General features: G+C 45.4%; 1 protein-coding gene across 1 annotated transcript in view; it reads right to left on the bottom strand.

Moving 5' to 3' along the window:
* Positions 1-485: 485 nt before the first annotated feature.
* Positions 486-16,459, bottom strand: part of Pcp4 (Purkinje cell protein 4) — a 60,825-nt gene continuing 44,851 nt past the window's right edge. Inside the window, exon 3 of the mRNA XM_036203832.1 lies at positions 486-885. Within this exon, the coding sequence (XP_036059725.1) occupies positions 758-885 (128 nt within the window). The 3' untranslated portion in view covers positions 486-757. The remainder of the gene's footprint in view (positions 886-16,459) is intronic.

Below are 16,459 nucleotides of genomic sequence, written 5' to 3'. Positions count from 1 at the left end.
AAAAGCCAGGCATCTTCTCCAAGCTACAGATTTTGACGTAGGAGCCCGGAAGGAGCTTGGAGCATGTGCTTGCTGCTTGGAGCTACACAGATGCAAAGATGGCCCTTGGGGGGTGGGGTAACCCTTTATAGATCTGAAATGTACTTCCTGGATACACCTGGGTGACATTCCAACCACAGATGCATGGCCCTCCCATACCTTGTGTTCTTCTGGATAGGTTATAAATTCTGAATCTGGGGCAGTCAAAGGTACAGACTACACTCCCACACTGAGGAAATACAGCCACCACCTGTTGACAGTTAGCACTCTATAAATGAGACAGGCACTGCTAGTTTGAGGATGAATAGCTCCACCCTAACAGGTCACTCTGTTATACCTCTAAGCTTTAAGAAGAATACAAGAGACACCTGGCTTGCAATTGCCTTTAACCTTAGGAACATTTTCCTGGCCTCATCTAATGGGAGAAATAAAAGCAGACACTGGAATCACTCATCTTACCTCCTTTTTATTACAACATCAAGGAAAATAGTTGCAGAGGAATTGTAATGGAGATAATCAGATTAAGCAACTCACAACTTCATTGTGTACACCTTACTAGAGGGGCATAAATACCATGGGTTTCTGTACATGCATTTCAGGTTTGCAGCAGGGTGTATACTGTGTGGATGACTTCTCTCTAGGGTATTATTCTTTTCTTCTCTTGATGGATGGTGGTTGAACATGGTGTCTTCAGATGGAATAGGAAGCAGCTTCCCCACTAAGACTGTGATCCGGCCTTTTTCTTCTGAAATTTTCTGAACTGAGACTGAATGGCCACAGCCGCACGCTCTGTCTCTGGTGCATCCATGTCAATGTCAAATTCTTCTTGGACTTTCTTCTGCCCATCTGTATCAAAAAACAAGAAACAGACATATAGGGTGACCACCTCACTGAAAACAGAAGAGCAGAGTAGGCAGCAGTCTAGAAACACGAGGCTGGGTGCCCACCATGGTGTGCCATCAGGTATTCACTCACCCATCCCAAGACAAGGCCCTGTTTGTAAAGTAAAATCCAGGGAAGCATGGTGGAAAGTTCCAGACATTCAGAATCTACAGCACTCTATCTGAACTCTACCCATAAGCAGGATGATGAAAGTCACTGACACAGTCTTGACACTTTCTGTAATGCTAGCTGATGGTCACTGCGTTCAGAGCTGACAGAGGGATATTGTGGATCTTTGCGTTGCTAATGAATTAGCTCATTGTTTTCTAGGCTCCAGTCATGGCCATTTTCATAACCAAATGTCACTATTTGATCATCTCCATAAGATTGCACTTCCATAAATCATACATTGTGATTCTGCAAGGCAAACTGAGTGGTGTGTCTACTAAGAAGCCAGTTGGTTCACACTGACATGGTTGCTGAGGACAGGATACAAGCCAGTACCAAGTGATGACTTGAGGTGATCACCTTTTTTTATGTCCTGGGCACTTCCTAAGCAGCGACCAAAAGTAAAAAATAAGTAAGCAAAATCCTCCTGCAAGAGAAGGGAGAGGGGACATCTTTTTACATCCTCCAACCCAGTGCAGTCTGGACACCAGCCTCATCAAAAGAATCATTTCTTTGTTGTTTTTGAATGCAGACACTAGGGCCCCAGCCCAGACTTGGCATGACTTATGTAGTTGAATGGAAGGTGCCCAGAGGTCAAGCCTGCTCTTTGTTAAGCCTAGAAAGAGGCCAGGTTGTTACTCCTTTTTAAAAGGAAGTTGAGTTGAGACCCAAACTCCTATCCACAGAGGAACTAAGGATTAATGCAAAAGGAACTAAGATTAATGCAAGCCAGAGCTGGAACCAGCAGCAGTTCTCACCTTCCCTGGACCTGTGCAAACGCCTCACTGCCACCCTGGAGTTGCATATGGAGCATAGAGGCTATCTAGATAAAACAAAGAGTGGGAGGGGGGGAGGTAATAGAAATGATAGATGATAAGTATAGATACTATAGAGAGAGATAGAAGATAGATAAGATAGATTATTGATAGAAAAATGACAGCTAGATAAGTAGATGGAAAATAGATAATAGATTGATAGATGATAGATAGATAGATAGATAGATAGATAGACAGACAGACAGTAGGTGGTAAATAGATGATAGGTGACAGACATGCAGGAATACCCACACTTTTTTCAGATGCCTCTAGCACAGCATTTCCACTGCAAATCCTTAAGCAGGCTCCTCTCAATTTTCTTAGAGACTAGCAGGTTCTGCCAGGAGCACTCCGGGCACTCTTCCATCTGGGAGCCAGTGACCTGCTCCTGGCCTTTGAGCCTTGTTAGTGTGATGGGTTTGTGACCTGAATCAATGAACTTTTCTTTTTAACTCACTACCATGACTGCAGGAGCTGAGAATGTTGAGGAACATCCTTCATGATCCATGGGGCTCAACAGACAGAGAGGATGGTGGAATGCTTCTGCTACATTCCTCCAGGTGAAGAAGTAGTCCTTGGCATATTGATCCACACTGCAGTGAATGCAGTGGGCAGTACCACAGGAAATGATAGGAGTTGTCTGCAACCCAAGCAGATGCTGAGAAAGATGAAAGCCAAGAATGACAGATATGCAGTGGCCCTAGCTCTGGGCTATCATCAACACTGTCTGGCTCTGTAGCTCTGTGAGTTATTTATCACAAGAGTTTTGTACTTCTGATCCTTCCCTCCCAGAGAAGACCCAACATCCACTGCAAAGTGATGGCAATGGAGGAAATTAATTGCAATTCAAAGGAGGTTGGGAGAGGTTTTTTCAGATTTAAAAATGTTGCTGTAGCCCACAGTTTTTGAAGGGCCTGATCCATCTTCTCCCTTTTGTAATAATGGGAAAAAACAATAATTTTATGTTTTGACAAATGATAAATGAAGATGCAGAAAATTATGTATATTTAGGGGATCTAAGATGCAGTAGTAAGGACAGGTCATAAAAATCAATTTTACAATTACATCTTAAACTAATATCTTCCACCAAAAGTGATTTATTGATCCCACACACATCTGAGAAATATTACAGTGCTTTACAGAGCAACTTCTAATGTTTAAAGATTTGTGACTTTGTGTTTACTTCAGAGTCTTGCCTTCCTTGAAGGCAAGTCTGCATTGTCACAGGAGAAGCAATGCACTCCATGTACCAAAGGGGCCAGGGACCAAAGTGGTGGAAAGAAGATGACGACCACAGACAGACAGCTCATCGGATCTGATGGCAAAGAGTTGGTGCCAGTAAAGGGCTTGCAAAGGTTCCACAGGGTCTTGGCAGCCAGGGCATGCCAGCTCTGAGCATCCAATTAACAGCAGCAAAGAATAGCCACAGAAGTTTAGAAGTGTCACATCTGGGTTCCCATATCCAGAGCCTCTTCCATCTTTGGAACCTCCCAAGATACCCTTTAGTGTCCCTAGTGATGATGACAGCTCAGATGCAAAGTAACTCTGAGGAGTGCCTCTCTTCTCCTTCACTCCAGAGCAGAGCTTAGAGCTCAGTCTGTCTTGCTTTGTTTTGTTTTTTGCTGTTGATATCATAAAGCTCTCAGCATTGTAGACAGGAAGGCCAAAGCCCCTAGGGTGTGTTTCCCTGCATATATGGTATTTATTGAAAACACACTATGCATGTGCATGTGTACACACACACACCAAGCCTGCATTGTGATTCACTGTAGCCTTCATTATCCGTTACTTTGCATCTAATTCTTTCTTTGCATCCCTGGTTTGTCCTCACTGTCACTTCCCTTTCCAGGCTGTGAGCCTGGGAAGGAAGGGGCTATGTTTGCCATGTTCCAGCAGCTCTCCTAGGGCCTGACACTGAATGGGTGTTCAATTAGCAGCTGCTGGTTGTGAACAACTCTGTCAAGTGAGCAAACACTTCTAGCCTGAGGTCTAAGACACTGGCATGCCCTGCAGTAATTTATATTGGCCAATGGGTCCTTGTTCTCACCACCTCCACCTCTATCATGGATTCACAACAGGTCTGTAATGAAGTGTGGCTGGGAAGTGAGTAGTCAAAGCCACTGTGGGGACAGAGGTGCATGGTTCACAGATGATGGAAAATGTGAAGATAGGGATGTGACCACAGGATAATGGCACAGGGAGCATTGATTGTTAAAGGGGTGGGCCTCAGAGAAGAGGTAGAGAAAACAGGGTACAGGCATCCAGACACAGATACCCAGAGAAGGACCAGCAAGGCACAGGTATAACCTCATATCACTGACCCTAAGGCCAGGGACCTGGAAGAGGGTAAGGAAACAGCAGAGAAGGCCAGGATGATGATAAAGTAGGCCAAGGATTCCCCAACTGACAATGGGGAACTGTGCAGGTTTCTCAACCCTACCTAGACACTGATTGCCACTCTCATCTGGCCAGGGAATAAGCAAAACATGTACATCATGTTCCAGCAGTGCCCTTAGCCTCTTTGGAGTGTGGTCCTGGCTCCTCCTGCCTGCCAGACCCTCCTCGGAAGCACTAGAGGTGTGGAGCCCAGCTAGAGTCAGATTTGGGGATTGCTTTGGCTACTGTGACCCCAGGGAAGGTTCTTAACTGCTTTGGTTCTTGGTTTTCCTTTTTTAAAATATAGAAATAAAATAATTTCTTTCTCTAGCCATCAGTGTCATGGACAGACTAATGTGGAGTATAGTGCTGAGCAGCTAATCCCTCCAAACTGAAAGATTCCCTCCAGGAAGGAGGAGGGAGGCTCAGAAGACTCAGAAGTTCATGCAAAGCACAACATTGACTAGGTCCTTCCCCAAAGTTATAAAGGCAGTAAACAGTTTCTAGGGCAGGAAGGCTATTCAATAGAGCTGTCTGCCAGAGATATGGTTTTCATGAGTTGTCATTCATGCTGAGTGGGCTTTTTGATAATGCAGCTGCCTCTGAGTATACCCATACTTCTATATGTAACCCCTCACTCAGGTCTCTGTAGCAAACTCAGTAAATGCTCTGGTTGACAAAGCTAGACTTGGGTGAACATGTTTTCTCTGATCTGTTCTTGTCGTCCCAGGGTTGGACAGATGTTTGTTTGTGTCTTTCCATGTAAAACTACCACACAACAGAAGTCTGGGTAAGAGTGACATTAAGGATTGTCTCTCACCACCATGACCCCAGGGAAGGTTTATAGCTGACACAGTTCTGGGCTTCCTTTTTTAACTGGGAAGTCAAATCACTTCCTTCCCTAGCCCCCAGTTGTGCAGATCAACACCTTATTACAAATTAAACTTTAACATAAACAGTATCAGGCTCGATGTGGCCAGGGCTGCAGAGGCAGGTTAGAAGGGGTATGGGCGAGCATGAGGGACATAAGCCCTGGGGTCTCTGCACCTGCTTATTGGTGTGATTCACAGGTTACCTTTGCCCTGACTCAGAGAAAAATGGACACATGCCATCATGGATGCTTCATGGTCAGCCGAGGCAGCTAAGTGTATCTGGCTTGTTACAGATATGGTCCCAGTTGTGTGATTCAAACTACAGAAAACACACTCAAGACACAGTCAGTAAGACAGTCACCCTTGCCACCCACACTGGGCACTGATCTCAAGTCAGAGGATACAGAGAGACTGGACACTGCAGAAGGGCCCACCACAGTCACCATAGCTAGGAACACAGCAGGGGCCTCTCTGCACAGCTGCTCTATCCATGAGAGAGTGATGTGTCTATATGAGCAGCAGGTAAAAAGTCTTTGTCCTTCCCACCTGGCAGCTCAACCCTTTTCTTTCACCTCTATTGACTACCTCATAAAGATGTTTGTATCTGGACTGGGTGGGCTCTACCTCACACTTTTATTTAGGATTCCACTGCCAGAATTGGAAAAACCTACATCAGCCACCTCCAATGATGAGTTTTTATCACTCTGAACAAGCAGTATTTTTTCATAACACCGCAGCCTAGGATTGCACAGACATTATTTGGAGTTCTGAAAGAAAGTCATTTCCTTCTGCATGGGCAATAAAATGCTGAATCTGATCATGGGGTGGTCAAGAGTAGGGGCATGCCCACACTACTCAGCAGGCTCTGTGTAAAAGTTGGCAGCCCCATTAGAGAATAAAGACAACCCTGACTTCATTTGCTCAAGAAAACAAAGGCTCCTATAACCACAATGTCTCTTGTGAACAATGGACCACAATCCCCCACCAACCCCACAGATTTCTACTCTTGAGTTTATCACTTGGAAGACCTTGTCTTACAGGAAGTAAAAATCAAAATTTACCAGGTTGGGCAACTGACATTAACTACTACATCATCTACCTGAACATTATCTATCTTCCTATGATCTATCTATCTATCTACCTACCTACCTACCACTATCTGTCTACTTATTTATCTGTTTTGATTGTCTGTCCATGTGTTCATTAATCCAGCCATCTGTTCATCATTCCATCCATTCATCTATCATTTCATCTATCCATCCACCCACCCACCCATCTACCATCCCATTTCATTTATCTATCCATCTATTCATCCATATATCTGTCTTTCCATCCTTCTAGAAATCATTTTACTTTGCATTTATCCATCATATATCTATCTACCTATCACTATGAATGTCCTCTCTTCTTCTCTCTCTTATACATGGGGACCATGGAGACATGTACACACACACACACACACACACACACACACACACACAGGAACACAAAACTTGAAAAATGACCCTGGCCAATTAACCCTTCCCCCCTAAACAAAGACTTTATCAAACTAGTAGGACATGTCACAGAAATCTGCAAATGCCACAAGCATAATGAAGAAACTACTCTCCCTGAGTGCCAGGATATCTTGTGCTTCTAATCTCTCCTCCTAAGGTTTGGTTAGACAGCAACGGTCCTAGTCAGGTTTTTACTCCACTGCAGATGTTTCTGATGCTGCTTTCCTGAAATGCAGCTTCACCTTGCAGAAATCCTGGCAGGTAGTGGCCTCTGGCAGTATGTCTGACCAGTCTTGTTTATTGAGCATGAACTAGATCTTCCCTCACATGCTTCCTTGGGTTTTCCTGTACAGATCATTTGATGGGCAAAGGTAAGAAACGTAATCTTATTTACAAAGTTTCAGAACTGCTAACAACGGAAGAAAATCCCGAAAGAGTATCTCAAGCCTCTGGTAGTGTTATGACAACTCACAGCTCGGCTTGCACACTTGGATTCTAACAGACACCAAGTCTGAGTGCAAGTCCTCAGGTCTGCCCACCCACCATCAACAGGACTGGATGAACACCATCTGTCAGGTGAGGTCACTGTGGCAGAACACCACAGCTTAGACGTGTTTCCTCTCATCTGAAAGAATCTGAAACAGAGGAGTCATCAAGGCCAGTTTCTCCTGAGTCTTCTCTTTCAGTCTTCAGACAGCTGCCTTCACACTATGTCCCTGTATGGTGAAGAATATCCCTGTGACTGCATACTTAAGAGTCCCCCTTCCTAACAGGGCCCAGCCCTGCTGGATTACCATTCACCCAAATGGCCTCAGTGAGTGCTAGTCACCTCCTTAAAGGTAGATGCTGTCCCCCAATGTAGTCACATTTTGAGGTGCAAGAGGTCAGTGTTTCAAAGAGAGTTGTGGGAGAGAGTCACAACCCAGCCTATCATGACCCCTCACCTAACTCTAGGCTTTATGGGTTTTCAACTCACTTTGCTGGTTGGTTTCTGCATCTGCATATGCTACTATGGGGAATGTTTGTCATCCCCATCTTACAAAGGTCAGAGATAGCTGTGTCTCACCCATGATCACCTGGTAAGTCCACTCTAGGCCCAGGTTTCCCTCTCCATTCTGTGGGTCTGTTGTAATGCTGCACAATTTCTGTTCCATGGGTGTAGGCCAAGATGATGGACTCCTGCACACAGCAATTAGCACACCCCTAGGAGAAACCATGGCCTCAGAGCTCCCACTCAGAACACAGGATTCAATCAATCAGCTTGCAAAAGTCCACCAGGCTGACCAGGTGCAGTTTGCCAGGGTTTGTTATCTCTTAGCATTGGGTCTACAATGAGTTGTCATTCTCTGGGGACTGGAGTATAGCAGAGAACATACTCAATCTCTTGATTCCCAGGGAAAAGCAGAAAATAGATAAATATGCTCATTAAGAAGTAGAATTTTACAGAGTCCCAAATCAGAGAAATGTGCCAAACCAATCAGAGAAGTGTGGTGTGTATGTGTATGTGTGTGTGTGTGTGTGTGTGTGTGTGTGTGTGTGTGTGTGTTCATGGTGTGTGTGTATGGTGTGTGGTGTGTTTGTGGTGTGTATGTGGTATATGTGTGTGGTGTGTTTGTGGTGTGTGTGTATGTGTGTGTGTGTTCATGGTGTGTGTGTATGGTGTGTGGTGTGTTTGTGGTGTGTATGTGGTATATGTGTGTGGTGTGTTTGTGGTGTGTGTAGATTATAGGTGTGTGATGTGTGTGCTTGTGGTATTTGTATATGGTGTGTGGTGTGTGTGTATGTATATATGTTTGTGGTATGTGTGGTATATGTGTGGGTTTATGGTGTTTGTGATGTGTGCATATGGTGTGTGGTATATGTGTTTGTGGTATTTGTATATGATGTGCTGTGTGTGTATGGTATATTTGTGTGTGTTTGTAGTACACGTATATGGTGTGTGGTAAGTATTGTGATGTATGGTGTGTGTATATCGTGTGTGTGTGTGTGTGTGTGTGTGTGTGTGTGTGTGTGTGAGAGAGAGAGGGGGGGGGGAGCTTATCAGGTAAGCCACCAGGAAGAGGTCAGTGTGGAAGGGACAGTCCAACCTCCTCCCAAGGAAGAGAAGCACCAAGTTCTCCGTGGCATAGAAATGACAATTTAGTGAGCTGTTGCCATCCTGCAGTCACAATCTCAGTAGCAGACTTCAAATAGCTAACATTAATTCCTCAGAAATTAACAGCCATGAAAAGTCACCCAGAGCATGACAGAGCTATTCGGAGATCCCACCCCAGCTCAAGAAAGGAGGAAGAATTTGAAATGCAGCAGAATTCAAAAGTATATTCTGAGATGGGGTGTATGTAGCACAGTAGGAGAGCAAGTCTTAGTATGCACAAGACCCTAGGTTTGATCCCCAGCACTAAATGCATGCGAGCGAGCATGCACGCACACACACACACACACACACACACACACACACACACACACACACACACACCATATTTACCTGGACCTTCAGAAAGGAACTCTTGAATACATTGTTTCCAGGTTTATGATAACATGACATCACTGTCTCATGGTGATAACAGTAAGTGATGAACACACAGTTTTCACTTTTAACACACCACAGAAACACACCCATGTATCTGCACACACACACACACACACACACACACACACACGCACGCGCGCACACACACACACACACACACACACACACGCAAAGGCTTCCAAAGATTTACATAATCACAGCTCTCCACAGTTTGAGCTTTATTTGACAGAGACTAATTACCTCCTAAGGCCTAATCCTGTAGATCAGAAATCGGTACATAAGCAGTAAATTGGGATATAATTGTCCTGAGTAGGAGTTTCCCTTCGTTAGGAGTCGAAGCACATAGCGTACTATAAAAGGATTAAAATCTTAGCACTCCATAAGGAAATAACAGGAATTTAACTTAAGCACACCCTGCAAGTAGGGTTTGTGAAAGCTGAGGTTCACAGGATGTCCTGCCATTCTCTCAAAGTATGATATTACCTCTAAAAGAATTAGTCTATGGCTTGTGTTGCCCTTGATACAATTAAGCTAGTCCACACAGAGCAGTTGGGGGACTTGAGCTGAAGCCACACCTCTCTCTTATCAAAGCCATAGGGAACCAGTGTGGGCTCTTTCTGAGGACCCAAACCTTGCCCTTGGGATGGTGAAAGTCAAAATGACAAGTGACAGGAATTGGGAGTTTTAACTCCTTAAGCCTCAAAATGGATGAAGACATATTCAGACAGTAAGGCAGCCAGTTTGGAGAAGATTCTTCTTCAAAATTAAAATTAATAATAAAAAGAAATTTATGCACATAAGTGGATTACATTGCTGACATTGAACATTGAACACTGTATTTTATGAAGTACCCATTTTAAAAAAAAGACCAAGTGTTCTTAAAAGCATAGGGCATGCAGAGGTCCTAAGTGTCCCCTCAGTGAGACATTGAGAAAGGGCCATTCTGTCGCTGAGCAGGAGGCATGATCACAAGCCACGGAGCCCCTGCTGACTCCTGCAGCTGCCCCTGCCTCTGTGTTTATTGCACAGGGGCAGCTGGTGTGAACAACTGCAATTTTCCAGGTCTCTGCAAAGAGCAGAGATAAATGTGCAAGCTCAAGCACTAGCCACGACAGGCAAGTGGACTTCCTGTGCTGTGATTTTCCTTAAATCACACAAAAACATGGTCTCCATTCCTTCAAACTTCTCACTTACCAGGCTAGCCCCTTTTTGGTACACACAGCTTTCACCAAGGGAGAGTAATTCTTTGTCCTAAAATAGAGGTACCCTGAGACCTGCTGTCCAGTGCTAAGTAGCTTAGCTTTTGGAGGATGGGAAACCTAATTTGGTCATCTGAAAAGGACAGTTTACTCTGGGCTTCCCGTGACCACCATCCCATTTCCATTTCTGTGCAGCTGTGTCTAGCATATGTAAACCACCACACACACATACACATACACACACACACATACACACACACACATACACACACACACACACACACACACACATACACAACCTTATGCTCTTATCTAGTCAAATGTGTGCAAATCTAGAGGCATTGATGGAAAAGAAAGCCATCATGGGATTGAATGTCCCTTAAGTCCATCCCTGTAAAATACAATCTACCCATCACTCAAAAATAACTTCTCACTGGGAAGGCAAAACTCATTTCTAATCATGCTCATTTTCCAGATCTGTCATGACAAAATAATGCCCAATAGAGTGGCGGCTTGAGAATCATACATTGATTGTCCCACATCCACACCACCCTTGGGGCTTGAAGCCTAGATCAAGGTTCAAACGAAGTGGGTTTTCCTTGATGCTGTCTTCCCAGCTTGTAGATGCCCTGAACCCTTCCTGTGTCCTCAGAGGGCCAGGCCACTGGATGTACCTTGTGTCCTGATCTCCTCTTAAAAGTATATATCCTACCTGAGTTTGTCCTAATTACCACTTTTAAAGAGCCTGTCACTAGACAGCCAGGCTCTGAAGGGACAGAGGTTAAGTCTCCTGCCTTTATATATAGGGCACAGTACTAGTCAAAACCCTTCCTTTGTTGAGAAGAAAGCAAAGACTACAGTCACACACACAGAGAAGCAGCTTGACCAGGAAGAGCCAGAGTCTGTATGTCCTCTGAGGTTTTGCTGTGGTCCCTTCATGCCCCTCCCTGTATTGGAAAATGACACGAACGGGAATCTAGGCTGGGTTCATATAGGGACAAGGACTGAGTGCACACTGCTCTAACCAGGGGGCTGGGTTACTACTATTAGGGACGACAGCTGGCTGGCTGGCTTACCCAGTGCCCCCTCCTTTGGGTTCCTCACTGCACTGAGGAGGTTGAGTTAGGAGAAGTAATTCCCGAGTGGGTTTATGCGAGTGGAACTCCACTGACTGAGTCAGCTTCTGCCAATGTGTGCACTGCCGGCATCCAAGAAGGAAGGAGAGAACCCCAGACAGAGACTGAAAACATGAGGACCCCACTCCAGCCAGCACTAGGACCCTGAGGTGGGAGGGGTTCCCTGAAGCAGCACAGAGGCCCTGCCTGTTGCTCTTTGTCCGGTGCCCTGGGTTAGGATGCATTAGGAGCCATGCAGGCTCCTGCTAAAATGAGCCATCACTTGACAATCTTCCTTGTACATCCGGCCTAGCTCTGCCCTGCCCAGGCTGCTTCTCTTTTTCCCAGAAGTCCTGAGAGATGTGTGCATGCCCTGGAATAAAGCACTTCCTGTGGTGACTTGCAATGCTGACACCTCTGGTCTGGCCTTAACCTCCTGCATCGGGCACAGGGGAGGACAGGAGAATTGTTACATAAAGACCTTATACTTTGACTGCAGAGACTGCAGGGTCTCCCTCCCTCAGCATGAATGATAGATATCATAGACCTTAGCAAAGAAGGGCTTGAAGGAAAGACTGTGCCAGAACCTTTAGAGGTGGCAAGGATTGCATCCTAAAAGCCTCCCTCCCCTCTGAGTATACAGAATGAACTGAAGTACCTTCTCTACAGTAGTACACCAGTGAGATGGAGAACCACAGCAGAAGAGTGTCTCCCTCCCCTCCTTCACCCTCCATCAGCACCCCACCCTGCACAGCCTTCCCCATGAGGGGCAGCCAGGACAAGAGTGCTCAAGAAGACCCAAGGGGCAGGTGCTCATTGTGACATCTGTGTGTGGCCTCTGTCCATCCTCCTTTCTTAGACATAAAAGCCCTGATTGGGGACTGGACATGCTTATCCAGAAGAGAATTTCTAGCATTCCTACTGCTGGGATGGATGTACAACCAAGTTCTGGCTGATACCATAGGAGCAGGAAAATCTCTCCTCGAGTCCTTTTCCCCACTGCCCCTTCTTTATGCTGGCTGAACTATGGATGCAGTGGCCAGTGCTTAGGCTGTCACGCTGGACCACAGGAAGGAGAGTTCTTAACCTGAGGAAGGAAGAATAGTTATAGGGACTCTTTGTGCTCCCTGGAAGATACTGACCTCCAGACTCCTTTTGATGAGAGAAGAGTCATCTTGCTTATTATTTAAGCTGTTGTTACTTGGGCTTCTAGCTTCCATTGGTGACCCTTATCTAGTCACACATATGTCACAGCCAATGTACAACACACCAGGACACACAGGATTTAAGATAACAATGGACATCCAAAGGCATACCACAGTGGGTTGCTTTTTTTCCACCTTGACTTTTCTTCTGCTGTGTGTATCTGTTCACTTTCTCATGTATGTAGCCATTTCTTCACAAGGTCACATCTCTAAGAACCTCAGTTTGGGGCAGGCCTGCAGGTGTAGGACTACGATCCCAGCTACACTGGAGGCTGGGGCAGGAGGATCAGTTCAAGGCCACCCTAAGCACCTTGGCTATAAGATCTTGTCTCAAACAAAAAGCTGTTTTTAAAGGAGCCATGACTATATCTTAGGGGCAGCATCCTTGTCTGCCATGTGTCAGGATCTGGGTTCCACCTCAAGTACTAGAACATCTCCCATAATGTTTCACAACAACGTTTCCTTTATATCCAGACCCTGTACCAGCCATGAGCTTCAGGCAAGCCCTGCTTTGTGTGATCTTTTCCCCCTGCAGAATGTAGCAATACACTTCTCACTTAATAATTCATTTTAACCTGTTGAAAGGCAATGGCACTTCCAGGACTTGACTAGAGAGAATGGGCAGGGCAGATGCAGCAACTAAGTAGAGGCTTTTCCTACACGGTCTGGCTCCTTTCTCTCTGCTTTGGGTCCTGTTTTAAATTCTTTCCACAGCTTTCAAACCATCAGTCTTTTTCCTGTCTATGACCCTGCCTAGGTCTCCCAGGCATCAAGCATTCTTTGTCATACAAACCTCACCTATGCCTTGAGCTTCCAAACTTCCAGATGCAAGTCTCAGAGGAGCAAGGCATCTCCCTTGTGAACAGTCAGACACAATCAGAGCTGCAGGACACCTTAGGCCTGAAAAGAGCATCCTCTAGCCTCACTAATGCACACACTGGAGTCCACCAAGTGTATGTAACTCTCCCCATCTCTAGTCCACAGAGCAGTTGCCATGAAAGAGGAAAAGGAGAAACCGGGCAAATAGGATGCACGCTCCAGGGCTCAGAAGGAAAAGAGGCTCATCGAGATGTTAGAGTCAAACCTTAGCACGACAGTTAGCACCCACCATGAAGTACCATCGTTTCCCCTCCCCACTCCCTTCCCTTCACAGCTTCCTGATTAAAAGGCTTTCCTAGCAGTGTGTGCTGCCCCAAGGCATCCTCAGCTGATAATGCCTTGTTCTGTGTGGCCCTCACTGTTGAAAAGCTGGGCTCTATCTCACAGGACACCTTTTCCTGGCTTTCCAGTTCTGTGCCTTTAATCCAGGCAGACAGCTGTTTTCCTTTGCATACTGTCAGAGATTATAGTACTGACTTTTTTGGATGCAAACAGATGAGCCCATTGTGTATGGAATTGGACTTCGGGTGCAAATCTCTAAATGGAATTCTGAAAGAGGAACTGCAAAGTGGGCCGAGGAAAGCCCATCAGGGTTGAGCAGAGCTGAGCAGAGATGCACTTTACTGGACCTTCACTGGCCTCAAATCTCATGTGCTTGGCTTTTGTATGCATGGATGAAGCAGAGGGCAGAAATCAACATCACAGTGTAAACATCTGCCCTCTCTGTATATTTTTAAAACAATAAACATCGTTTAATAGTTGTGTAATGATACAGAAAGGATAATGATCGGAGTTGGATCAATAATACGTTTCTACCCATGCAGAGATGCTTTGACTACCAGAAATTGTCCTTGGCAACTGAGCGTCGAGTTGGACTCTGGTCTCCAGGCCCACATCTGCAGCCCTCCACTGCCCTGCATCTGAAATGAAGATATCTGACTGCTGCCTGCTCGTGTGGAAGGCTGACTCCTGAGCCCAGACAAACACTGGCTGATGGGCTGGAAATCACTCTTTAGAGATGGGTCACCTGGAGCTTAAGCCTCGTTCTAGTTACCAGGCCCAGATCGTATAAAACAATGGAGTAGATGTGAAACCTGGACTGGGGGACAGCCCAGTACATGAGGAGCTCACCCTACAAGCACAGAGACCTGTGCTGGATCCCCTGAACACACCCTGGAAACGAGTCAGACAGAATGGTGTGCGCCTGTAATCTTGGCACCAGAGAGGAAGAAACAGGCAGATCCCTGAGACCCACTGGCCAGCCAGCCTAGTTTACATGTTGCATGAGGAGGTCTCAGTCAGTGAAAGAGGCCCTGTCTCCAAATAAATTTAAAAAAATAAAATAAAATGAACAGTACCACAGAGTCTGAGGAATAATACTTCAGGTCATCTTTTGGCCTCCATACATGCTCATGCACAGGTGCACGCACCACAGGTACACATACATATATACATTCACACTCACACACAAAAATAAATAAAATAAAATAAAACTCAAGAAGAAATGCTACTCTAGGCAAGGTGGTACCCTGGGCTCAGGAAGCCTGACTGTGCAGTTTTAGAGTTGGCTTTAAGCTGCGCATAACAACATTCTGACCACCAATTCCTGGAAGCTAAGCACTAGTGATTTCCCAGGGCTGGTGAGCTCCAGGCTTCCTTCACGTGGGGACAGGTGGATGAACAGGAGAACCAGCGGCTTTTGCCATCATGCAATGTGACCTGCAGGCAGACACTCTTCCTGGGAGTGCCATTGCAATAAACCTGTCCATCTGAAGCACTCCTACAGACCGAAACAGAAAAGTCACTTTGAGTCCTTTCAAGAATTCTAGAAAGAGACATTTCCATCATCAGCTGCTCGTTAGGTTTTAACTTCAACTTGACAAAACCTGGAGTCACATAGGACAAGGGAAACTCTCAGGGATTGCCCCTATCAGACTGGCCTGTGTCAGGGAGAGATTGTCTTGATTGATGTTGATGTGGGAGGTCCAAGCTTACTGTTTGTGGCACCATACCTAGGCTCATGAGTTGTATAACAAAACCAGCTGAGCACAAGTCAGTGAGTGAGCCAGAAGCAGCATTCCTCCAGGGTTCTTTTTTGAGTTCAGGCTTCAGTGGGTGACTTCTGTCAATGATGGATTGTGTCTGAAGGTGGTCACCTCAAATTAACCCTTTCCTTCCCAGAAAATAAACTAACATATCAGGCAATGTGGTCCAATCTGTATTTAGGGGTTGGAGAGATGGCTCAGAGGTTAAGAGCACTGATTATTCTTCCTGAGGACCTGGGTTCAATTCCCAGCGCCCAAATGGTGGCTAGCAATCATTTATTACTCAGTTCTAAGGGATCTAATGCCCTTTTCTGGCCTACATAAATAATGCATGCATGTGGTACACAGACACATGTGCAGGCAAAATACTGACATGCATACAATAAAAAATAATTTTAAAAAATTTAAATACATATTTTTCAACAGACTGTTAAAACGCCATCCCTTAAAGCATTACAATTATATCAACAGAGGTAACAGGAGGCTTTCTGTCTAGATCAAAAGTGTAAGCAGTGACAGAGTACACATTTGGACTGCAGGTGCCCAGGGGACAGCAACTGGAACTGGCAAGGGTTGCAATTTAGACAGATACTTTTAAAAGCATCTGACATCAGTGTGTTATAGAAAGGAAACATCTCCCAAGAGCAGTTACAGCCCACCTTTTGTAAGAGTCATTTTAAGCTGAACCTAGAAAGGCACAGTGGGGAATTACATTTCACCCACTGTGAATGACCAGGGTGACCTAATGGGCTATTTCAAGCCCAGAAATGTAATTGGCAGGATTTTATGGGTTTGTTCAACTATGAGATGTGTGAACAGAAAAAGACTGGAGTTTGTA

Source organism: Onychomys torridus, chromosome 12, assembly GCF_903995425.1.
Source record: "Onychomys torridus chromosome 12, mOncTor1.1, whole genome shotgun sequence".
Classification (NCBI taxonomy): Eukaryota; Metazoa; Chordata; class Mammalia; order Rodentia; family Cricetidae; genus Onychomys; species Onychomys torridus.
Note: the sequence above shows the minus strand (reverse complement) of the source record. Positions and strands in the feature narration are given on the sequence as shown.